Source organism: Stenella coeruleoalba (assembly GCF_951394435.1).
Source record: "Stenella coeruleoalba genome assembly, chromosome: 13".
Lineage (NCBI taxonomy): Eukaryota > Metazoa > Chordata > Mammalia > Artiodactyla > Delphinidae > Stenella > Stenella coeruleoalba.
In genome coordinates, this window is record NC_137159.1 from 68,740,127 (window position 1) to 68,766,910 (window position 26,784).

Genomic DNA, 26,784 nt, shown 5'->3' on the forward strand with positions numbered 1-26,784 from the left:
CAATTTTATTGATACTTCATTAAAATGTGTTACAAATAAATTCTATGAAGACTTGAAATTAAAAAAACAAAAAGATTGATTTGGAGGATGAAGAAGGTGGAGCTACATTCAGTGGGAACCACTGTACCCTCACATGCTGAACCCTCAAACCTGTCATCAGTGCCAGGTCCTCTTGGGGGGAGAAAGACTTCTGGTCTCCCGTGGAATAGAGGTCTCAGTCCCACCCTGGACTGTCGTAGTGCCAAACCTCTAAAACCAAAGCAGGGCACAGTCCTCTCAGATTGCTGAGAAGAAATCTTGAAAATGGTTCTCAATGCCCACATCAAATGAGGAATCTCATGATCAAAGAGCAGCCTGTCACAAGAAGACATGATACCAGTTTGATGCCATGACCCACCCTCCACAAAGGTCAAGGAGAGTTTTACGTCATTTCCCAGCAGTATGTCAAACCTGGTTTGGTCCAAACAGGGATGGACCAAACCTTGTATGGGAACTCAGCCATGCCAGGGGTTTGCATTCCTGCTTTTGATTGCCACAGGGCTGGCAGGCTTCCTTCCCTCTGGCTCCCACTCTCAGGAAGCCGTCCACAGCTGCTGGTCACTTGTCACACACTATCCAGGAGGTGGCAGCATTTCAATGGTAAAGCAACAGATCCCCAGGCTGTGGCTAACGACTTCAAAGTTTGATAGGAATTGTGTCATTATTTCCCAAAGAGTTAACTCCATCCAGCTACAGTGAAGTAGTAATGGGTAAAGGCTTGTAATGGGCTATAAGGAAATAATGGGACTTCATACTTCCTATGCTAGATTGGGACAATTCCAGGGAAAATATTTATAGCAGGCACTCAACAAACATTTATTGCATATACCAGGCACTATGCAAAATCCTTAGAAATGTCCTAAAGCAGACAAAGAGATTTGCTTTAAAGTCCACTCACACCCCTGACCTTTCTTTCCAGAATGATGTTCACTGTACCACTTATTTACTTTTTCCCCAAATAAATAAGTACTTATAGCCAAGAAAAACTGTTCCCAATACCAAAGATATGGAGACCAGTTGTCCAAGGCTGGGGTCTGCCTGCAAAATTCATGCCTGCCACCTGGTCTTCAAAATCACCTGAATCTTAGGCTCACCTGGTAGAAGACTGAAACTGCTCTCTAGCCCTCTCTTGAGATCCAGACCTCTACATTCAACTGCTTTCTGGACACCTTTACTTAGATGTCTTAAAGGGACATCAAGTTCAACTTGTCCAAATGGAATTCACGATCTCCTCCACCTCCACCTGGTCCTCCTCCAGTGTCCCCTCATCTCAGCAAATGACATCATCGGCCATTCAGATATATAAGCCAGTGATCTAGGAATTACCCTCCAGCTTCCTTCCGCCTTCACTCCCAGACAATCCATCACTCAGTCTCAGCCATTCTACTTGTTAAAATATTGCAGGGACCCCTTTCTATCTCTGTATCTCGATCTCCACTTAGTTCAAGCTGCCATCATCTTTCACCTGGATCTCTGCAGCAGACTTCTGACTGATCTTCCTGCATCCTCTTGCCCTCTTCCATCCTTCCTCCAACCTGTAGCTTAAGTGTTCTTTTAAGGACCCAAATCTGACCACTTCACTAACATCCCAGTGGCTTCCCGTTGTTCTTTAAATACAGAGGCAGATATGATACAGAATTCCTGGGGAGGCCAGGAGAGACCAGGGACACCCTACTTACAGATAACCTGTTGCGTTCTTGCTGTAACAATATTTTTTTGTAATGACTAATAACCTTGCTTTCGTTTCTGTGAAAAGGAGACTAGATCACTTTGATTTCTGGTAACCAAAAAACTGCAACCCATACAGTTCAGGACGGGGTAATTAGCCTTCTGGATAGAAACTTTTCAAATATCCTAAAGACACTGTAATGAACATCTTGAGTCAGGTGAGACCCCAAAGATGAATTTGCCTAGAGCTGAGTGGGCCAAACCTGGCCTGCCACCTGTTTTTGTTTTTAAAATATTTATTTATTTATTTGACTGTGCTGGGTCTTAGTTGTGGCGTGCTGGATCTTTAGTTGCGGCATGTGGGATCTAGGTCCCTGACCAGGGATGGAACCCAGGCCCCCTGCATTGGGAGCATGGAGTCTTAGCCACCGGACCACCAGGGAAGTCCTGCCACCTGTTTTTATAAGTAAATATTTATTGGAACACAGTCACACTCATTCATTTGTATACTGCCTATGCCATTTGCACTCCAATGGCAGAGCTGAGTAGTTGCGACAGATTATATGGCTTGCAAAGCCTCAAATACCTGGCCATTAATAAAAATGGTTTGCTGACTGCTCTAGAGGTTCTCCATTATGGGCCGCACATTAAAATCACCTGGAGTGCTTTTAAAAGGGATCAACTCAGAGATTCTGATTAAATTGATCTGCCATGGGATCCTAGTATTAGAATCAAAAACTTCAAAAATTTCCCTAGGTAATTCTAATATGCAGCTACAGTGGAGAATCACTGATATAATCCAGTCTCCTCTCACAGGTAAGTCGGCCCAGATGTCAGGATATGTCTCCTTTTTGTAATGAATAACAACTACTAACATCTACAAATCCCTGTAAAGCATATCCATCTACATGGTCTCATTTTATCCTAGCACAAATCCAAGGTCCAAAGAGCAAAAAGCGTTACTGTCCCTGCTTCACACATGACAGAATTCAGGCTCAGGGAAAGGTCATGTCCCCAAAGTCTCCTATTTAGTAAAGAGAAGCTAACACTCACGTGCAGGTCTTTTGAAACAAGTCCACTGACCACTGATATTAATTGTACAAGTTACATATTTATATTTTATTTTGGCCAATGGAGTCCTACTTGCTTTCATGCTCTCAAGACACAGGACCATACCTACCCCTCCCACAACATTTAGATATCTGCCTTCCTAAAGCAGACGATGCTCTGTGTAGTCCCTAGGATTCCTCAAGGTCACTGTGAGGGTAGAGTGAGGAGGAGAGGATTGTATGCATGCAGATATGTGTGTGTACATCCAATCCCCATCCATCCCCAACTCAATTCAACCAGAGCAGGCATATTTTTTACCTGTTCAAGTATTAGGGTTCCACATACAATTCTGTTTGAATCAGGAGTTTCACCTTTGAAGACCACTGATCTGGCTCAGACCTCAGTCCGTGGTTTTGATCCAAGGTGGCACAGACACTCTGCTCCCGAATTCCTGTCACTTCTTACATCATCAACAAGTTCTTCCCTGTTGGTCTAAATGAAGTCCAAAATAATAGTTTCTCATAATGCCAATACTGGTATTGTTTTTTGAGAAATCAGACTTATTTTTAGTAGAACAGACATCTGTTAGGGTAACTGAAGTTTCTTGTTACTGCTTCCTGCCCACCTCATGCATCCCATATAATCCATATTGGGAAAGCATCATCCTCATCCACTCCCTCTCGCTGGGCCACAGCCTTTCTCCTGCCTGCTCACTATGTCTGCCTCCAGCATAATCCACTGGTTTTCCACCTTGCTTCCACTCTTAGGCTTTCCTTTCCTGTGGAAGTGAGGCACTGATGATGGGAAGTGGGGGACGGGGTGGGAATAAGACATATTCTTCATTTCTTCATGTTTCCAGGGAGGAAGGAACGTTTATTCCCCTCTCTACAGAGGTGAGAAACCCTACAGTGGGCAGAACACATCCAGCTTTTAATTTTGTGACCTTATCTGCACCTTTCCACAAGAGGAGGAGTGACTAACCTAACTGGTCAGAGTCCAGGATTTTCAAAGAACTGAGTTTTTATCAGCATCAGTGCCTGAGTGCACAAGGTGTGCTGTGGTCCTGAACTGTGTCCTCATAAGTCAGGGTCTGTTCTCAAACCTGGCAGGAGGATTATAGTGCGAGGGAGTAGGAAGCCCCCAGTGTGTAGCTATCTTTTTAGTTCCAAGAATGACATAGACACTCAGGGTTACACCCTGGCATGACCTCATATTTCAACACTTATTTGAGGAGGCAATTACCAGTGAATCCTAAAGCCTAATTGCCAGAAGCACCCTATTGCTCAGTAAAAGCATAGTCCCTAAAGCTTAAGACAGACACTGTAGCCTTAAATAAACATGAGACATCTTCAAGTTCTCATTTAACAGAGTCATGTCTCTCACTTTACTAATTCTCAAAATACACGGTTCCTTTTTACATACATACACAAACACTTTTAAACATAAATAGCAAATTCAAAAGAATCAGATGGGTAGATAAATTTAGGAAGCCAAGAGCACAGAAGAAAAGGCCAGTCACCAGATTTTACAAATGATCATCTGAACTCCTTCTCTGGACATTCAACTTGATATATTATCCTAAATATCCCATGTCACATGGTCCACAAGGTCTTCCTTTAGGATTCGGAAGCAATCAATAGCCATACTTATCATTAAGATGGGTCCTGCCATCTCCACTTTGGCCTAGATCAGAGTAAAAAGCAGACAAAAAGCAAGCATTTTAGTACCTAAATTTCTATCATTAGTATATTAGAAACCCAATCCATAGAAAAAGCAACCTGTGATAAGCATATGGGAAAACAAGCATCTCATATATTGCCTTGAGGGTATAGTAGGAACATAAACTAGTATAATCCCTATAGAATGCAATTTAAGGTCTCTTAAAAATGTTTGTAGCCTCTGATCCAGCATGTTGACGTTTAAGAATTTTTTCCTACAAGTACACCTTTACACTTGCAAAACTACACATATTAGAGGTTACTTATTGCAGACTTGTTTGTAATGGCAAAAGACTGGAAACACAGCAAATATTCATTGAGGAAACTGGTTAAATAAATAAAGGTATATCCATACTATAAAAAAGAACTATGCTACCATTACAAAAAAAAAAAGAAAAAAAGAAATCTCTAAGTAGCTATGGAAGGATGTCCATACATTATTAAGTGCAAAACAGTAAGGTATAGAATATGCTTCCATTTGTGTAAAAAAAGTGATGAAATATTATGTATTTTATTGCTTACATAGGCATTTTACATTATATATATAAGTCATAAGAAACTGATATTTGGTTATCTTTAGAAAAAAAGTGAGTAGCTAAAGCACAGCTAGAAGACTTTTTTTTCCCCTCACTTTAGAGAAAATTTAAAATACATGTAAAAGTAAGGAGAAAAATATAATGAACCTCCATGTACCCAGCACCCAGCGTTAACCATGATTGACATGTGGCAAATCCTGCTTTATCTCTTGCCTCTCCTCTATCTTCCCTCATCCTCCACCACTGGACTATTTTAAGGGAAATCCCAGGTATCATTCCATCTGTGAACACTTCTGTACATATTCCTGGAAGACAAGGACTTTTTCTAAAAAACATAACTCAGTATCACTCACACTTTAAAAAAAAATTAACAATAATTTCCTAGTATCATCACATATCTAGCTAGTGTTCAAAATTATCTGACTGGCTTATAATTTTTTTTAATAATTGTTTGTTTGAATAAAGATCCAAACAGAATACACAAATTATATTTGGTTGATATGTCTTTTAGATCCTTTAATCTACCCAGAAGGGAGACTTTTCCACTACATACTCTTGTAATGTTCTTATACTGAACCTTAAATATATATTACCTATTCAGAAACCTAAATAAATAAATATTAGAGGAAAAGAAAAGTAAAAACCATCTACCTTCAGGTGGGACCCACACACAGTAATCTGGATCATCTTCTGGATAGTTGGAGGAAAGTGTCAGTGGAAGCTGCAAAAACAGATAGGTTATTTTATTCAAAAGAATTTTAACTCTAAGAATTATTGTCCCTATCCCCGTGAGCAAACAAAAATTAAGAGAGAACAGCTTCCACTAATGATCTTGACATAAGTAACCAAAAATGGGGGAGCATTCTCTCCCTGAATCTTGATTTTTTTCCACAAAGCCTCAACAAGCTGATTTTCAGCCAGTGAGAGTGATGTTTTTTCTACAAGAGGCAGTCAAGACAGGTGTGACTCTAAATGATATAACCTCCACAGAGGACAATTTGACATTTGACTTTTGACTCAGGTGCAAAAGAGTTAACAAAGCAAGCCTGACTGCTATCCTTTGAAAGGCCTGTTTGAAAGGCTTGTTGGTGGCCATCTGGGAACTTGGATTTCAAGAGGGTTCCCACTACCCTAACTGACAAAGAGTGGCCCACTGGGCCAAAACTGTTCGTAAAAACAATGTGGTTTATGCTGAACACCTGCTTTCCTCCTAGGGCAATGGAATTTGGGTAGATGCCAGGCAGGGTATACCTATGTGATCAGTACCCAATATAAATCCTGGGTACTAAGCCTCTAATGAGCTTTCCTGGTTTCACAAGTTGTCACTCTTTGTGAGGGGAATTAAGCACATCCTATGTGACTTCACTGGAGAAGGACCCTTGGAAACTTGTACCTGGTTCCCCGGACTTCACTCCATGTTCCTTTTCCCTTTGCTGGTTTTGCTTACTATTCTTGTGATGTAATAAATCACAACTGTAAGTTCCACCACATGCTAAGTCCTGTGAGGCTTCTTGTGAATTACCTAGCCTAAGGGTGGTCTCAGGGACCTCCCGACACCAATTCCACTTCTGGGAACTTACAGTATCCATACAAATTATATACACATAAGGTTATTCATTATAGCACTGTTATAATAAAAGACTAGAAAGAACCCAAGTGTCCATCGATAGACACCCCCCAAAAAAATGAAGTCGATAGAGTACACCCACACAGTGGGAAGCTCTCAGTGCACTGATAGACAATGATTTCCACCACAGGTTAAAAAAAAAAAAAAAAAAATCACAGTGTAGCATGCAGTATATTACATTCTACCTTTTGTGTAATAAAAAGAGGAAAATAATATATTATTCAAATGTCTTTGTATGGCATATTAGGATATGAAGAAAGATTCACAAATTAATAAAAGAGGTATCTGAGCAATTATAAAGAACAGAGCAGATAGAGACAAGAATAGAGAATCCAAAAATTCAAAAATACAAATAAAAGAGCCCAGATTTCTAGAAGAGAGGGTAGCAGGCAGCTGGGAATTCTGCTAAGATAATCCCTGGATTCACTCTTCTGGACATGGCCCATGGCAAAGGGGTTCATTTTTACTTTCAGAGAAATGAAGATGTTGACTAAAGCACTTACTTTGCCTACACCAGGAGCTTTCTTTTTCTTCAATTCATCTCTTCTTTTCTCATATTCATTCTTTGATGCTAATTTATGAAAAAGAAAAAAAATAAAAGAGGCAATAGCTATTTCAGAAAAATAAAATGGAAAAGAAAAATTCCTCCCTAAAGAGCATTATAATTATTGAAAAAAACATCACAATCTAATTCTCAAAAATTCCTTCTACTACTGTAAAGACTATATAGAGAGAACTGTCCCTTCGTTAATAAACTTAGTTTTCAAATCCTAAGCCTAAATTTAATCACACCTTTCGAAAAGGTAAAGGAAAATGGGGCTGACTTTACTATTTTACAATTTAATCATTACAGTTAAAAGCAGTAGAAAACCGGAAAAAAACAGTCCTTTTAATAGCCCATCCTTTCAACCAATTTATTTTAATAATGTTGGAATCACCCCCATGATAGGCACATATTCAACCCTGGGAGATGTAAAATTGTAGAGAGCTTTGCATGGCCAGAGGGAAACAAGAAGGCATTAGGTGCTTTGGGGGTCAGGGGGGGAAACCCAGGAGACAGAGGAGGAAAAGAAAGGCAAACAGGATGGCACCAAACATGAACCTCTCATATATTCCAACTCTGTCCACAGCCCTGGCAGCAGCATCTACCCAGTGTCTGCGCCTCTCAGGTCAGCTGCCACCCCCTCCTCTGTGACACCAGTTGGCTGCCTGTGTGTGGAGCAGCAGTGGAGTCTCTGTGCTACTTGCCTGAGGGTTCCTCACACGATGCAGCTGTCTCACTAATCTCTTGGTAACCTTTATTCTGTTCCACTTGGCTGAGTTGAGACATGTTTTCTATAAAATGCAGAACCAAAGCATATCGTATTACTTAATTCGTGGTGGGGAACCAAGAAAACAAATCAAAAGCAAGAAAAGCTAAGTACCTACATAATCATCCAGTTTTACTATCATTAGCTTCAACTAACCTTAATAAGGTTTTCAATAGTAAATGTGTCTCCAGAGGTCTAACAGAGAACCACCAATTTTCCACTTCAAAAACTGGCCAACTCTGAGGTAAAACTTTTTAGCAATACTTACCAAACCCTTAAAAATGTACATATTCCTCGGCCTAGAAATTCTACTTCAAGGAACATATTCGAAGAAAATAATCAGAGATGAGCACCAAGATTTATTATATACAAGTATGTTTATAATAGCAAAAATTAACAAATAACTTACATGTATAATAATGTGGAGTTAAGTAAATTATGGCACATTCACGTAATGGACCACTTTGCCCCTTATTAAAATCACATTTTAAAAGACTATTTTAAGACAGAAAAAAATAGGTTATAAAATAGCATGTACAATACAATCCCAATGTTATTTTATTAATAAATTAATGAATGCCTGGAGTAATCCCTAATTAGCTGCAGATTTACTAATTAATGTATCTTATAAACCAAATTTTTAAATCTGCTATTTTTATTTTATTTATTTTGCGGTACGCGGGCCTCTCACTGCCGTGGCCTCCCCCGTTGCGCAACACAGGCTCCGGACGCGCAGGCTCAGCGGCCATGGCTCACGGGCCCAGCCGCGCCGCGGCACGTGGGATCCTCCCGGACCGGGGCACGAACCCGCGGCCCCTGCATTGGCAGGCGGACTCCCAACCACTGCGCCACCAGGGAAGCCCTAAATCTGCTATTTTTAGACACACATATTTACTTCGGTCCCTTAAACAAAAAAAATACAGTACTTACTGCTCGCCTCCCCACTGACCTGTTTATGTAACACCTTTACAATGGGCGGATCAAAGATTAGACTCTGCAAAAAGGATGCTTTCCTTTTTTGAAAAGGCCAAGCATTGTGCCAATAACAAAGGAAAATGCAAAAACAAAAGATTTCCTTCTCACAGATGAGGAAACAATAACTTTTCTGTGTCTAAAACAGCTGAAGGTGACTCAGGAGAAGGTCTACATACCAGGCCTAGTGTTTTTACATGGACTTGCCTGGTTTGTTTTGGAAGTCCATATGCATACATTCCCATACACGTTTAATGCCAGTGTTTTTTGCTTTTCCTCATGCTCCCTATTTTCTGTGCAGTCTTAATCTTGCTAAGCAGTTTGGCCAACCTGCAGGAAAATAACCCCTGCAGCTGACAAGGGTTAAGAGGATACTAAAAAGATAAACAATAATCTCTGGGCGTGGGAGATTCCCCTTTTCTTCTTTGGACTTTTATGTATGATCCGAAGTTTCTAAAATGAACATATGTGCCTTTTATAATCAGAAGAAAACATATTTAAAAACTAATCAATTCCCTCTTTTATATTTTTCATCAGCCCTTCGTTGAGGTGGGTGAATACGACATGTCAGGTTCTCTGCTAGGTACCACAGACAAAAAGATGAATAAGGCACGATGCTTCCTGAGAAGTACAACCAGTGGGTACAATTATGTTTAGCCTCTGTTTCAGGGACAGGGGAGAAATGAATAAGGGGAGGCTTACCCCGAGACCACCTAATCAGGCCCCATCATCCACCCTGTTCCACTGCCCTCCAATCACAGAGTGGCAGCAGCTCAGGACTGTTCCACAGCTGCTGTGGTTTCAGATTCCACAGCTTTCAACTGTCCATAATTCTGGAACACACTGGAAATACTTGCCCTTATTTTACAATGAGGATAAATAATGACTGGCAATCAAAGAAAGATCAGGAAAGTATGTTTCCACAGAGTCAGGTGTATCACACATCACAAAGTGTCACAAAGCCAAAATGCACAGGCAAGAACTGGCTTTGCTTTTTCAAACCTATCCACGATGAATGTATATGCCCACTGAATAGCACAGGAAGGAGAAAGAAGACATTACCATGATTTTTTGTTTCTTTAGAACATGTGAAATCTGTGGGAGGACCTGTTTCCTGCACTGCTCCTTCTGGCTCTATCTCCTGCTGCAGCCTACTGCTCCCCGCCTCCATTTTCTTCTTTTCATGCTCCTCCTTTTCTTTCTCCTCCTGCTCTTCCTCCTCCTCCTCCTCCTCCTCCTCTTCTACTTCAGGCTCATCCTTCATTCTCATTAGAGTTGGAGGGAGTTCTGGACGCTTGGGGGGTAACTTCTATGAGGGAAAAAAACCCATGAACAAGCAGTTCTACAATATGACAGAGACAAATCTTTCCAAGGGGGTTAAGCTAAATGAGCAGAATGTCTAACTTCTCTAGGCGGATCAACCCTGCCGAAGTTTGTTGGAAGGAGGACTTTCACGTGAAATATTATCCATCTATGAATCCTTCTAGGGTCAAAAGAACATGAAGTATGAAACACTTGAAACATCTTGTAGGGAACAAAAACATTTATTCCAGGTATGATTTACTGAGTACCAGCTGTAGGAATTCTGTCCTGTTACCCCTCATGATATTAAATTCATTACAAATCTTTATTCATTAAAAAATCTCCTAGGGAGTAAATCAGACACACATTTCTAAAAAATATATCATTTGTGCAGCTTTTTCATTTTAGATTTAACACAATTTCAAGGAAACAAGATATGTAAATCAGTAAAACAGATCCTGAAGAAAAAGAAATTTCTTGAATAAGGTCAAATATTCTAATCAACACCTTTCAATAAAAGTAATTATTAGAGGGCTTCCCTGGTGGCGCAGTGGTTGAGAATCTGCCTGCTAATGCAGGGGACACGGGTTCGAGCCCTGGTCTGGGAGGATCCCACATGCCGTGGAGCAACGAGGCCCGTGAGCCACAACTACTGAGCCTGCACGTCTGGAGCCTGTGCTCCACAGCAAGAGAGGCCGCGATAGTGAGAGGCCCGCACACTGCGATGAAGAGTGGCCCCCGCTTGCCACAACTAGAGAAAGCCCTCGCACAGAAACGAAGACCCAACACAGCAAAAATAAATGAATAAATTAATAAACTCCTACCCCCAACATCTTAAAAAAAAAAAAGTAATTATTAGAAAAAGTTGATCACAGCTTAAAGAATAGGAAGAAGGTACCAAAGTATGTTAGGTATATCATTTTTTAAACATAGGATTTAGCTCAGTAATCCTAAGGAGAGCTTTTTAGTAAAGAGTTTTTCTTCTAACTAAAATACCCTCTCCCCACCTCACAGAAAAGCTTCCATCACAGGTAAACCACATGGTTCTCACTCAGGACACATGGTTGGGACTTCAGACCTCTGCCACCAGAGGACAGTTTACCCTAATTCAAGGTGTTATGGACTGAACTGTGTCCCCCCAAAATTCATGTTGAAGTCCTAACCACCAGTACCTCAAAATGTTACTTATTTGGAGATAAGGTCTTTAAAGAGTTGATTAAGTTAAAACAAGGCTGTTAGGGTGGGGCCCTAATCCAATATGACTGGTGTCCTTCTAAGAAGAAGGAAAGTCACCAGAGTTGCAAGTGCACAGAGGGATGACCATGTTAAGAGGTCATCAAGGCAACAAGAGGGCAGCCATCTGCAAGCCAAGGAAATAGCCCTCAGAGGAAACTAACCCTGCTGGCATGTTAATCATGGACTCCTAGCCTCCAGAACTGTGAGAGAATAGATTGCTTTCGTTTCAGACACCTAATGTGTGGTATTTTGTTATGGCAGCCCTAGCACATTAATACATAAGGTTATGCTCTTTGGGGTGATGAAAACCTTTTAAAAATTGAATCTATAAATAAGGATGTACAAAGAGCAAAAACATACATCAGTGAAGTATTAGAGGATAGTAGAAAGATCACAACTCAAGAGATATAAGACCTGGATTTGATTGCATCTAGCTACTTAACAATGGTGTGATCTTGAATTTAACCTCTCTGACCCTGCTCCTCAACTGTGGGCGGTAATAATTCCCACACATCATAAGGTGTTGGAAGGATTAAACAAAGTAAGAAAAACCATATGGCAGAACCAGGTGTAGAGATTATGTTACTACCAAGTGTTAGCTGACTCTGAATATTACAACATCTAACCACCAGGAAAAAAAGCAAAAAAACCCAAACAAACCCAGAAACCACAGGAGACCCTTTCTTAAATGCAACATTGATCACAAATTAATAAACTGGTATTCTAATTCACAAATCGGTTACATGCAAATTGATTCACATGAATCGATTCATCAATTCTTGATAAGCCTAGGCTGAAGAGAAAAATCCAAGAACCACGTCCTGGGAAAGATGTGATCATACCAAGCCCACAGCCCCTTTTAACATGACTGTGGGATAAGTCATCTGAGTTTTGAAAAGAAAAGAGATAAATTAGCTCAGGATAACTCAAGAGCTAAAAGTTTTAACACCTTGACCCACAACTTACCCCTATTGTTCCAGTTTTTAATTTGAATTTGCTTCCTCCTTTCATGGCACCAAAGAGAGGCAGTGTAAGCTTTTTAGCTTTGTTTTCTCCATCTGTAGCCTGACTTTCAGTTCTAGGAAGAAAGAATAATTATCTATTCCAGTGAGGCCAAGGTTTTATCTAAAAATACCATGGTTAAAAAAAAAAAAAAAAATACCATGGTAAACAAATTTTTGGCACCACAAAACTTTCCACAAAGTGAACATTTATGCATACACGAATAAGAAAGAGGTATTCAGGCCAGCAAAGTTTGAATGGACAACACTGCTGATTGTCACAGACACAGAGGTATTAAGGGCAAGATAAGGATACTACCTTAGTCTAGCAATTTACAACATGCTACATGACTTCACATTAATAAAACAATGCCTACAGTACACAGGTCACTGGCAAAGGAGAATACACAGGCATGCCCCATCCCCACTAAATGGCAGGAGATGGATCCATGGTGTAAAGCCCTATTTGCCATCAACCTCTGAAGAGGACTCAGTGCTTTACTTACTTACCTGGAGGCCACACTTATCATAACCAAACACCAACAGCTCTGAGCACAGAAGTTTAAAAAAAAAAAAGTATGTGTAAAGGGTGTAGGTGGCAGGATATCCTGTGTAGTGAGTAACAACAAAGACTTAATGAGAGACCCCACAACTGGCGAGCTTGTCAATGTTCTCAGTGGCTGAATATAGTTATAAAAGTTAAGCACATGAGGGTAAAGCTGAGGAAGAGCAAAGAGAAGAGATTGTAGAAATTAGAAAAAAGCAGTGGAAAAAAGAACAAAGCAAAACAAAAAGGATGGCAGTTCAGTTGACAAGACACTCAGAGAGTAGTCAGAGGTGACAATGACAAGATAGCATGAGGAGAAAGAGGGGAGAAAGCCCTATGCTTTCTTCACATTGACTACAGGACAACCCTGCCTTCTGGAATATAAGGACAGCACTGGCCCTCCTGGCTCACAGGGACCCATACAAGAAACTGACTACGCTGCTCAACCCTGAAGCCCCATTTCCACCCCTGCCTTCTTTTACCTAAGTCTTACCCCCTCAGTGGTGCTCTTGAGCCTAGCCTCACCCCACTTCTGTACCAGAGACAGACCCACTGCCTTGCTGAGGCCATCAGAGGAAATCCTGCCTGCCTGGCCTTAAAGACGCTCTGTCAAACATCCCTCACATCCCTTCCCCACAAGCGTCAGGAAGCATGGAAAGGCAAAGGCAAGAGCAACACAGATATTTTTCAGCTCCATTAAATAGCTTGGCTGGCCTGGAGGACATGCAAAGACTCCCAAAGGAGAAGAAAAAGTAGAAGATGGGATCACAATCAAGAGTTGCTTGTGGGTGGAGCAGGGGTGGACTTAGGTAGGAAGTTTAGAAGTTCAACCCTCAAGTGAGAAGAGGAGGGAGAAAATACACAGCATCTGAAGGCCAGTATCCAAAGTAAGAAAGGGAGGAGGAACAAGGCAGACACACAGACAGCAGGAGGGGAGGCTCTGGAGGAAGCTGATGTATGTTTTCTAGCTCAGAACACCTCTCAGGGCTGACTTAGCAAATTAAAGGATTACACAGTTGGAATTAAAATTCACTGTTAATTTGTCTAACCTGGGCTATGGCTCCTGAGCTTTTACCTTTTCTCCACAAAAACGATGTCACAAATAGTTGCTAAGTATATCAATGACAGTAAAAATTACGACAATGATAATACATATGCCAGCACTTTACTAAGTGCTATTCGGTTAATCTTTGCAACATCATTATTCTAATTTACAGATGAGGAAAGTGAAGATCAAAGAAGTTACATAACTTGCCTTAAAATTCCCAAAGACTAATTGACAGAGCTGAGAATGAAACCCAGGAAGTCTAACTCTAGTGCTAATCTACCTCCTCACTGTAAGGTAACTCAAACATCATTTGCGGCAAATAGACTTCTGTAGACTGATCTATGCATCACTGTATTAAATATCCAAACTACATATAAATCTTTGAACAAACCTGCTAGTAATTTGGGGATACATCTTCTGTGCAGATGACCAAGAGCTCCAGAAATGGTTGGCCATTACATTTTTGTAAACAGAGGTGCCTCTCAATTGATAGATACTCATCTATGCAATGCCCCCAGAATCAAGTTACAGGTTTTGTACACGGGGGTGAGGGGCTGAATAGACGCTACTGACAACCTAAAGCAGCACCGTCCAACAGAACTTTCTGGAATGATGGAAATGTTCTCTGTCTGCGCTGTCCAATACAGTAGCCACTAGCCACATGTGGCTATTGAGCACTTGGAATGTGGCAACTGACTGAAGAACTGAACTTTTAATTTTGTTTAATTTTAATATCGCATGTGACTATTGGGTGCTGTCCTGAACAGCACGGACCTAAAGAAAACAAGAAACCTTCTATATTGAACTACCTTCATAAGTGAGTGAACGTACCTATAGGTAATACCAGTTTTTGAGATGCCCATCTGGATTGTGTTTATTGAGGGCTGCTTACTTCTACAACCACCTACTCAACATTTTCAAAATTTGTTGACACCACAGAGAAGACAATTTTAAAATATTGTCAAGTTGAAAGACTGGATTTCTCTCTCTCTCTCTCTCTCTCTCTCTCTCACACACACACACACACTCACTCACTCACTCACTCACTCATAAATACTAGCCACGTCTGGGAAAAATTATTCTTAAAATCTTGTTTACAAATTACTCAAAAATCTTCTGGATGTCTGCAAATGGATTTGGGTTAATCTCTTCCAATAATTTCCCCTAAATCAAAGTTAACAATAAGATCGACTTCAGGGGATTATGCTTTTACCCCTTCTTAAGGAAGAGATTCCAATTTTAAAAAGTATTTAAATATAGTGAAGAGTTATCAACTGGTTCTTAAGAATGACAGATATAGGCATTAAAATGACTATCTGTACTCATATCTTTTCATCTGTGATTTTAAAATCATAGATAAAAATGGTATTACATTGTAGTATTTGTATTTCTCTTATTATGAGTGAGGTTGAGTTTATATAGTTAAGAGTTATTTGTATTTCTTTTTCAGTGGCCTTTCAGTTGACATCCTTTGCCCATTTGTCTCTGGTGAATAGGTCTTTATATATTAGGGAAATTAACCTTTTGAGCATGTTGCTCTTTAAAGAAGTTTACTCTGCACTAAAAGTATTAAGTAAAAATTTAGAGCCCTCCAATGAAACAGGAATCAATACAGTTTTCCTTAAAAATCCTGTAGTGGTCTAAATTTCACAAATAAACTGGGTTTTTAGTTACTCCATGAAACCACTGCCTTCTGTGCTTTAAAGAGTTTCTTATAGTCTATTTCTAGTCCATAGTGATTACCTAAAAAAATAAAGATATAATTCAAAATGTTATCTTTGTGAACATGCTTATTTAAAATTCCAAGTATAACTAAGACTTACTTTTTTAGTTCTGGGATCTCTGCTGGCTTTACAATTTTTATCAACCCTTTAAGTCTCTGCTGTTCTTTTCTCAGTTCAAAAGTTCTCAGGTGAAGTTTCTTCCGGGACACACCATCTAATGCATTCCCTGATTTCATTTCTGACATGAACGCATCTAAAGAGTCCTGAGATGGTGACTCTGACAGAGCTGTCCAAGAAAGGGATAATACATGTTTAGAAAGATGGCACCAAATTTTAAAATTCAGCCCAAGTTTCCATAGAAAAGTCACTAACTTAAAGCTGGACAGAGGACATTACTGATATTAGGAATGAGGAAACTGGTTATACCTGGGAGATCTTAGAAAGTCACTTTGCCTCAATGGGCTTCATTCCCCTCATCTATTAAATAAAGAGGTTGAACCAAATAATTTATAATGTTCTTTCTAGTTCTAAAATGCTATGCTGCTCCTTAGAAAGGCTCCATATCCTGTAAATCTTACTAACCAAAGTAGCCTTAGTACCTAGCAAAGTGCACTACACACAGTAGGTGCTCAATAAATATTTGTTTAATGAGTCATTACCTTACCTGTGCCGGAGGCTTTCAGTCTCTCAGAAATTTCAGAGAGTTCCTTTTCAGCATCATTTAACTTTGCAACCTGTAACACCCAAATTAACAGGGTTAGCAAATGTTTTTCTTCTTTCGAAATGTGGTAGCTTTCCTTTTCTTCCTCCTCTTATTTTAATTATTGTGACAAGTTTTAAGAGGATTAATTCAGAAGTCCATTTAAATCTGCTCCTCATGGAGTTAACATTTTTCATTTGTTTATTTAAATCTAATTGAATAAATATCTGAATTAAAGAATCAAGAATTAAGCAGAAGGAATGTACAGAACACAGACCTTATTTTACTCAAAAGAAAGGACTCAAGGGACTTCCCTGGTGGTCCAATGGTTAAGAATCGATCTTGCAATGCAGGGGACGCCAGTTCGACCCCTGGTAGGGGAACTAAGATCCCACATGCCTCGGGGCAACTGAGCCTGCAAGCCACAACTAGAGAGCCCACGTGCCACAACTAAGACCCAACGCAGCCAATAAATAAATAAATAAATATTTTTAAAAATAAGAAAGAACTCAAGGCATTTGTTTTCAGTGATGAATCAAAACAATAGATGTTACATAAAGTTTTAAGCTCTGAATACTACTTAATATAGTGAAAATACAGGTCATCTTATGATAATTCCATGGAAGATACACTGTTTAAAACTACAGGCATAGCTCATTTTATGGAGCTTTACTTTACTTGCACCTTGCAGATACTGCATTTTTACAAATTGGAGATTTGTGACAACCCTGCATTGACAGAATGATGGTTAACATTTTTTAGCAATAAAGTATATTGAAAATATACATTGTCTTTTTAGAGATAGTGCTATTGCACACTTAATAGACTATAGCATACCTTTTATATGCACTGGGAAACCAAAAAGTTCGTGTGACTCACTTTATTACAATTTTCATTTTATTGCAGTGGTCTGGAATTGAACCTGCAGTATCTCTAAGGTGTGCCTGTATTACCAAACTACACTCCTCAAAATTCCTTTCACGATTCTTGGCTGCCAAAAGCCTAGAGTCAATTTCACCTCAGAATGTCCCAATTTGGAACTTTTTCGTTTCTTTTTTTGGGGGTAAGATCATATCCAAAGAATGCTCATTAATGGATCACTACCCACCTAGAGATAGATATAGTCTCTAGCAACAAGCCAAACTTTTTTCCAGCTTGGATAAGACTAGTTGTTTGTTACCATCAAATTTACAGATCACAAAAATTATACTTCAGTACTAGATTTCAATGCTACTGCTTTAAAAATTATAAGACAAATTTAAATAATACATTATTTTATTTAAAAAATTAAACTACCACAGCTATTTCTATAAATAAAACTTGCCAATGATTCGAAGGTCTCTGGCTTCTCATCAATCTTCCCAGCCTTCTTCATTCGGTTCAGACGCTTCTTTTCAACCAGGCCAGTCCGATCAAGAAACGTGTCATCATCACTATCATAAAAGTCTTCATCTTCCCAGTTCTTGGCTTTCCTTTTCCGAGATACTAGAGGTAGATAAAATAAATGATAATGAATCAGGTTAAAAAAAAGAAAAAGAAAGAAGGCAAGTAGACAAGCAGCTTAAAATATCACCATCAGTTACTAAAAGAGAGGATTCAACAAGCTGCCAAACTACATATAAAAACAAAGAGCTAAAAAAAAAAAAAAAAGGGCTAAACCTTGAAGACATTACTACAAGTGAAACGAGCCAGACACAAAAGGACACAATATTGCATGATTCCACTTACATGAGGTACATAAAATAGTCAAATTCAGAGAGACAGAAAGTAGAACACTGGTTACCAGGGGTTGGGGGGAGGAAGAATAGGAAGTTACTGTTTAATGGGTACAAGGCTTCAGAATGGGATGATGAAAAAGTTCTGAGATGGACAGTAGTGATGGTTGCACAACATGAATATATTTAATGCCACTGAACTATATACTTAAGAATGCTTAGGAACTTCCCTGGTGGTCCAGTGGTTAAGACTCCATGCTGCCACTGCAGGGGGCATGGGTTCGCTCCCTGGTTAGGGAACTTAGACCCTACACACCGCGTGGTGCGGCCAAAAAATAAATTTAAGAAGAAAAATTTTTTTTAAATGCTTAGAATGGTAAATTTTATGTTATGTATATTTTACCACAATAAAAAAAAAAGTTAAAACAAAGGGCTAATTTATTTAATGAGCAAAAGCTCTCAAAAACCAATTAGCAAAAAAGAAAAAAGATAAATGAGGAAAGGACCAATAATCCAAAAGAAAATTTTAAAAATAATAAAAACAGTTCACAAAAAATGAAATACAAACGCCCAACAAACATTTGAAAAGATGTTAAACTTTTTTTTAATAATTAAAAAACACAAACTAAAATAATGAGATACCACTTCTTACCTATTAGACTAGAAAAAACATAAAAAGATTAATAATGCCTCATTTGGTAAGGATATGGGGAAATGGACTCTCAAACAGTTGGCTGGAATGCATATTGACACCATCTTTCTGATGGTCAATCTTACAACAGCTGTCAACATTAAAGATGCAATTAATCTAGCAATTCTACTTAAAGGAATTTATCCTATACATATCAATGAAACATTGTAACCATGAAAATCTAGAAAGCCCACTTACAGGGGACTATGGTAGCTATTACTTTTTTTGTCTACCCTATGTCATCTTACTCCCCTTGTTCTGTTAAAAGTACCCCCTTTCCTCTAGAAAATTCCTCCCCCATTCCATCTGGATTAGGGGTAGTCATGTGACCAGAGCCAGATCAATAAGAATCTCTCATAGTTACACTTAGATACAGGGAAAAAGAGGCTCTCTTTCCAATGAGGTTATTAAAGAGAGAAGATATAAATCCGGGGCTGTAAGCATCCCTCTTTTCCGCGTGGGGTAAGAATCTGTCTGCAAAATAAAACCATGCATTCATGAGACAGACTCACTCACAGATACACATGTATAAGTTGTATGTGTCCTGGTGATACTGAGTTCCGGTTCTGTAGCACTAAGTTCTGCTTCCAGAACTTGAGGTCCTGGTTCACGCAGTTCTTCCTTCAGTCCTGTGAGGTACTCTTCCCAGCTTCTGCGGCCAATAGCCTTTCCCCCTAAGCTAGTTTGAATCAGGTTTCTATTATTTGCAACCAAAACAGTCCTTATTAATACAAACCTGATAATTTCAGGTTAAGATGGTACACTGAACACACATATCTAATTTTGTTCTCGTCCCATACTCCACTAAAACTGCAGCAAAGAGATCTTTTTTTTAAAGACACTTATCTACAAAGACAGGGAGAATAGTAGTGGGGACAGTGACACCAAATTTTTGGAAATTAAAAAGCAGACAGGTAAGTGGAAACTAACTTAGCAGAAATAAAAAATGGATCCTAAACCAACAATGGGGAAAGCTGAGAACCAAACTGATTATACTACAGAATCCTCAAAAGGATCTGGAACTGGGGCTGGATAGTAGTGCTAAAATAAAGAGGACTGAGTAAAAGCTGATTGAGAAACAGATCCTTCTCCCTGGCTACTCACCTCCTTCCCACCCCCAGGAAAAACACAGAGTTTAAGACAGAAAGTCTTTGAACTATGGGTTGACTAGTACAATTGAGGACATGGGTACGTACTCTCCTGAAAAGAGCTGAACGTTGAGAACACGCTCAGCCATCTCCACCATGCAGCACTAGGAATGCTGGCAGCCAGTCCTCTCCCTTCATGCAGGAGACTGGAAGAGTACTCTCTAGGGAATCTTGCCAGCAGAAGAAGGAAAATCTAAGGATACTTACATGGAGAGTTCCCCAGCAAAAGGCCCACCCACATCATCGTATAGTGTTCCTCAGACTTAACAAGCCCTACCTATATATTCCAAGCTGCCAACCACACTTTTTGTCCCTATATAAGTATCTACAACCAAGAAATACATGACATCTGAGAAAAACCTCTACCATGCACAATAGATACCAAATAAACAAAAAGAAAAAAACAACCTGGAGAAAACTGATTAGCAGAGAGATGAGACATTAATAATCCACGAACAACAACAGGATATTATGTTTTAAAAATGAATATTCAAAGAACAAAAATGAGCTTTGGAAATTAAAATCTTGATAGCAAAATGAAGATAGAAAGATAAAGTTGTAGAAATATCCCAGAAAGAACAAAAAATGCAAATAGAAAAGAGAAGGGAAAAAAAGATAAGAAACTTAGATGATTGGTCCAAGAGATTCAATATCTAAAATAACAAAATTCCAGAGAACAGAGAAAACAGAGGGATGAAATGATGGAATGGCACAATTCCAGAAATGTTCCTAAACTGATTTCCAGATCAAATGGACCCAACAAGTACCCAAGGGAAATGGATGAAAATATACCCACAGAAAGGTACATCATAGTTAAGTTTCAGAGCCTTGAGAACAAAGGGAAACTTACAAACTTCTAGTGAGAGGGGGGAAAAAAAGATGACATACTAGAGATCAGGAATCTGAATAGTTTAGGACTTTGATAGCAACACTGGATGTCAGGTAAGAGCAATGCCCTCAAAGTTGTGAAGGAAAATTACTTCCAATTCAGAATTCTATTCCCAGCCAAATTATTAACCAAAAGTGAAGCTAGAACAATTATATTTTCAGAGTGGAGGTTTTAATAAAGTTGACTTGCTATATATCCTTTCTTAGGAATCCACTAGAGGATGTCCACCAAAACAACAATAGATCAGGAAAAATGGAAGATGTGAACTCCATTGAAGATTATATCTGTGCCCCCTATTGTTGTACCAGCTTTCTATCCTGCCAAAACTACAGAAAGATGTGCTCCACTAAAACAAGGGAATAAACCAAGAAACATGAGAATCTGAGAATCACAAAACAGAAAATCCATCCCTGGAGAATGAGAAAGGAAATCTCAAGGAAGACAGCAAATGAAGTCCCAAATGACTGTTCTGCAGCAGGCCTAGAGAGTGGTCATCCTTAAAAGAATGAGAAGAGTCTTCTTCAAGAGAAATGTCTCCAAAACCGTCAGAACTGATAAATTTCTTAATGTGATTGACCATATAGAAAGACAACTGAAAGGCTACTGAAAGGTGTGGGAAGAATGAGTACGAGGTACCAAAAAAATCAAACACATGAAACACATACACAATTATTAAATTTAGAAAAACAACAAAAAAAAAAACTGCTCAGTTGTGACTAATATTTGCATAAATGTAACCCTGTAAATATCAAATACTAACTTAAGTCAATAGATAATGTTTAAATGAATCAAAATATAATAGCATATTCATGTTTTTTAGAAATATGAATTTTTTTAACATTTATTCTTTTTTTATTGAAGTATAGTTGATTTATAATACTGCATTAGTTTCAGGTGTACAGCACAGTGATTCCATTTTTGTTTTGTCTTGATTTTTTGCAGGTTATATTCCATTACACGTTATTATAAGATACTGGATTAGAAATATGGATATTTTTAAAGGCCAGAAAAAATAATTGAAAGAGTTAAAAGCCTTCTAGGGATGAAGATTGGGGAGGGGCAGGACAAAGAACAGGTATATTTAGTTATAAGCCTTTGGTAGTTTTAAATTATATGTAAGTTAATTTGCAATAAAATTAATTTTAGAATAAAAAATAATTATATACCCAGACAGATTTTTAAAAAATAAGGTAAATTTAATGCAATGACATGGGTAATGTCCATGATACATTCTTATGTTAAAATGTCACCAAAGAATACTATAAGTAACATAAATGCATTTGTGTATGCGTGGTTTTTTTTGTTAAAGGATCTACTTCTGAACACACATCTATAGAAAATGTCTGGGAGAATACAAGTAAACAATGGTTACTTTTGGGTATGGAGATAGGGAATTTTTTTTTTTCACTTCATAGAATTCTGTACGATTTACATTTTCCCCCTAAAAAGAGGTTTTGTAACCTTATGTATTAAATTTCCCTTCCTTCTTTCCTTCTTTTTTTTTTTTTTTTTTTAAAGAAAAGTGTTCCCACGTACTCACCTGCCTCCTGACGCAGCAATCCCAAAGTATCAAGGATTCGACAAGCTTCCAGTGAGCACTGGATCATTGCCTCTTTTTTCTTTCCTGAGTGAATAGCCTCAGCCACTAGCTGTTTTCCAGTTGAATCATCCACAGGTAATCTGCATTGGTTTGGGGGGAATTATAGCATGGCACTAAGCTCCAATTCTCATGAAAAAAATTAATATCTTATGGTAATAGTCATATTTTTTGAGATGGCTTTTTTTTTTTTTTTTTTTTTGCGGTACGCGGGCCTCTCACTGCCGTGGCCTCCCCCGTTGCGCAACACAGGCTCCGGACGCACAGGCTCAGCGGCCATGGCTCACAGGCCCAGCTGCTCCGCGGCATGTGGGATCTTCCCAGACCGGGGCACGAACCCCTGCATCGGCAGGCGGACTCTCAACCACTGCGCCACCAGGGGAGCCCTGAGATGGCTTTTTAATCTCTCAGTTCATTTTGTTCTATCTTGCCAAGGTTGGACTTCAAATCTTTTCCTTCCACCTTTTACTCATCCCACCCTAACCCCAATGTGTTACTAAACTATCAAGGTCCAAATTCAGGAATAGGCTAAAATTAAGATTAAAGTTGATCTTTGGGTTGTTGTCTGTAACCATAAATTAAACCTGAAATTGACCACTTTCCATAAATGGACGTTAATGAGAAAAGAACATACCTCACCCTGCAAAGCCAAGTGCTATGACCCTGTTCATCAAATTCATATTCTAATTCTTCTCCTGTGGAAGGAAGAAAGACAAAACAATTTTAATAGCATCTGAAAGTTACTAGTTGATACAAAGGGAAAAGACAGCAAAGGTTAAGTAAGAATATAAAGTTCTCATACCACATTGAATACTAAATGTCAAAGCATTTCACTTCCAATTCCTAGAAATTATTATCTGATAATAAAATTAGAATGAGCTTGAGGCAGAGAAAAGCCCAAACTCAAATCAAAACAACTCTCCATACACAGGTTTGTCCCCTAAATAGGAGCTTTCACACTTATAAGTTGTAGACTTAGTGTTAATTTATCATGGTTGCCTAGTTTTTAGAAGCATAAATATTAAGTGCAGAATGCAAGCAGTTTATATATATATTTACACTCATACACACGTGCACACATACACATAGATGTTCTCTCAAAGCATTTCTACTGAAACTATTCTCTGTGGAAACATTCTTTAAATCATACAAAGTGAAAATCTATGTTAAGAATTACAAAAGATCAGGTGAATTAGAAACAAAAAAATGACAAGAAGTTGGGTCAATCTCCCCACCACCCCAGTCCTGGATCTTCTGAGAAGAAGGGGATGAAGTCAGGCAAAAGTACTTCCTTTTTTCCAAGATGTGAAAAAATAACAAAATTCTTACTATTTTCAAAATAAACCTGAAGCAACTGACCACACAGGCAAGAACTGAACAAGGAGGAGAGCAGATAAATTACAGCATTTCTAAGTACCTGAAGATCTGGAAAACCACCCTGTTGTGGATACATTATACTGGCAGTGTCAGAATCTGTTTACATACCTTCTCGGTCAAAAAAACCTTGGAGAGCCTTTTTTGGATCCTTTATATAAAAGGCCTCTCTTTCCTGCTGAAACTCTAAGACAATGGGGTTCTCTTCAGCCTCATCCTCTACAGCATCTTCTCCTACAGGATACGGGAAAGAAAAGACAATCAGACATAAGAGACTATCTGAATGACACCCATTATCCCTTCAGGCTGAATGAAGATACAGTTATCAGTGATGAAAAGAAAGGTGGGGGTGGGGGGGAGGAGGACAACCACAAGACCATCAGTATGAACATCTTCAGGTTTTCTAAATTGTGTGACAAGTTAAAACTTGTTTTCATGGCACCTTATTTTTGTTCTCCATCACTATATGTATTGATATTTTAAAAGCAAAATTACCTACCACATTCTCTATGTAAAAAAAAAAAAAAAAAAAAAAAGAAGTTCCTCAGCCCAGCATTCTCACTCTCTCACACCCAGGTCTAATACTTTGTCTTCAGTATAATTTCCCAATACTTATCATATCCACCAACAGACTGGTCTACTTAGTACTCCATTACAATCATCAATCCCTGCCCCAAATACCACCCCAATGCTCAGCTTCTTAAGGGCTTCTTTTCCTTTCCTTCAAGTCCCAGCTCAAAACCCTTCTGTTTATAAACTTATAAACTGTCCCAAAGATCTGTTAATGCTAGCCAACAGAAATATAATGAAAGCCATATATGCAATTTACATTTTCTAGTTGCCACACCAAAAAAGAGAAACAGGTGAAATTATTATCAAGGAATATACATAAAATATTATGAATATTTTACATTCTTTTTTCACACTAAGTCTTTGAAACCCAGTGTGTATTTTACATTTACAGCACATGTCAATTTGGACTAGCCACACTGTAAGTTCCCAATGTGGCTGATGACCACCATATTGGATAGTGCAGGTCTAGGTCCTCAGTGACTGCTCCCTTCTCTGAACCCTTACCCTAGCATACTAATGGTTTCTAGCTCTTGTTTGGCACTTACCACAAGTAATTTCATAAGATTTATCTGTCTTCCCAACAACATAGTAAGGCCATCTTCTAGCTTTTCAAAATCCTAGCTCCTGAATACCCGTCCTCTAAAATGTCTGGTGTTATGGAAAATTCAATTTATTCCTCTGATTAGATATTTTCACATTTCAGGGTATTTACCCAAAGTATGAAAAATTCAAAAGAACTCCTATACTGAATAACATTCTGTTTTATTTGATTGAATGTAGTTTCACCCCCTTTAGCAATAATCAGTACTTAAATAAATTTTAATGGTTAAAAATAATAAACTATACACTGAGGAACTTTTGAACAAAGGAGTGCACTGTAAAACACATTAAAAGAAATCAATAGTACCCATAATTCAATTTTTTAGCATCAGAAAAGTTAATAAATCTGAGTTTGAGTAACCTAATGTGCAAACTGTATTTGTCCTATCAATCTCAAAGAGTCATGAAAGCTGTATGATAAAAAGAAAAACAAAAAACCCCAAACAAAAAAACACCAAAAAACATTTAAGCGTACTAGTAGAAATGAATTTAAAATATTAACCTCTGGCAGCAATTTTGATTCCTTACCCATTCCCCAGGTGCAGCCCATTTCATCATCTTGACTACTAGTATTTCTCTTTCTTTCAGCTGTATCCGTTTCCTCTTCTTCATCTGAGTCTTCTCCCAGCATCTTCTTTTCCAACATCATTTGTTGCTGCTTGCGCAATTCCTTCAATTGCGTTACTGTCAACTCAGATTCTGCCTCTCGGTCTTCCTCTGGTCCCTGATGGATCAAGCAAAAGAATTCTTTTACAGTTGATTGTTAAAGTCACTTTCAGAAATATGGCAATGTGTACAGAGGTCTGGAGATGAGGGGCCAGATTTCTCCACTTTTGTAATCGCTGACTGAGACAATCTCCTAACTTAGTGAAAACTTAACGAGCTCAGGAACGCAGCTGGGTGCACTCCAGAGACTGCAATTCTAGGTTTTTCTACTTACCTGAAAAACAAAGAGCCGGGTGCTGCCTCCAAAGCGAAGAACATGCCCGACGTGGACCCGACAATAGGTGCGGGGGGGGATGCGCGTTTTGTTAAGAAAAGTGCCATGGGTGCTTCCCAAATCGTAGAGGTAGAAGCCAGGCCCGTGGCCGTCGCATTCTGCCTCGGGACCGGACACCCTGTGCTGCAGCACAGCGTGGTAGCGAGACACCGAAGGATGCTCCAGGCACACGTCGCAGCTAGCGAGCCTCCCGAAAAGACAGCAACTCATCCCTTTCAAACTCCGAGTGCCAAGGATGGTGCCGCCCTTCAGTGTTTCTAGGCTGTAGGGGGCCGTGGCGGGGCCGCCCCACGGAGGCTCTCGGTAAGGAGGAGCCCGGGCCGGGCCGCCAGGGGAAGGAGCCGCTGTGGAGGGCCGTGGCTGCTCCTCCGCTGGACCCCTAGTCTCTCCGCTGTCCAGCAGGGCTGGCGGGTCTTCAGGCTCCGCGGAATCGGAGTCCGGCAGCGCCGTGGGCCCTTCCTTCTTTACCTCCTCAGGGTTTGAAGGATTGGTGGCCGGGGCTTTGCCCCGCACCGCCGGGAGCAAGGGCAAGCCTGGCTTCTTGAAGTCGCCATTGAGTTCCTGCGAAGCCAGCGGCTCGGACTGAGAGGGACCAGCAGCCATCATCAAGCGCGTGCAGCGTCGAAATCTGTTCCAGGGAAACCTCACCCCCTCGGTCTCTACATTCCTCTCCACGCCTCCCTCTCCCCAGCCCCCAGCGGCTTCTCTGGCAGCGACGG

General features: G+C 39.5%; 1 protein-coding gene across 3 annotated transcripts; it reads right to left on the bottom strand.

Annotated features, from left to right (window-relative positions):
* On the bottom strand, positions 1-26,784 carry SLC4A1AP (solute carrier family 4 member 1 adaptor protein). Of its 3 annotated transcripts, XR_013830951.1 has the most exons (15): positions 26,006-26,784; positions 25,594-25,789; positions 24,004-24,126; positions 23,153-23,213; positions 22,462-22,601; positions 17,803-17,963; positions 16,443-16,512; positions 15,878-16,064; positions 12,425-12,536; positions 9,983-10,229; positions 7,887-7,973; positions 7,142-7,209; positions 5,663-5,732; positions 4,277-4,440; positions 1-3,249 (listed from the first exon to the last, which is right to left on the bottom strand). XR_013830951.1 is itself a non-coding variant. In XM_079940264.1 (14 exons), the coding sequence occupies exons 1-14, from the start codon at positions 26,669-26,671 to the stop codon at positions 4,391-4,393; spliced, it is 2,238 nt and encodes a 745-aa protein (XP_079796390.1). In that variant the 5' UTR covers positions 26,672-26,784; the 3' UTR covers positions 3,265-4,390. The 3 variants fall into 3 exon arrangements, 1 of the variants encoding a protein (XP_079796390.1); XM_079940264.1 differs by lacking the exon at positions 1-3,249 and having other exon boundaries at positions 3,265-4,440; XR_013830952.1 differs by lacking the exons at positions 1-3,249; positions 9,983-10,229 and having other exon boundaries at positions 3,265-4,440.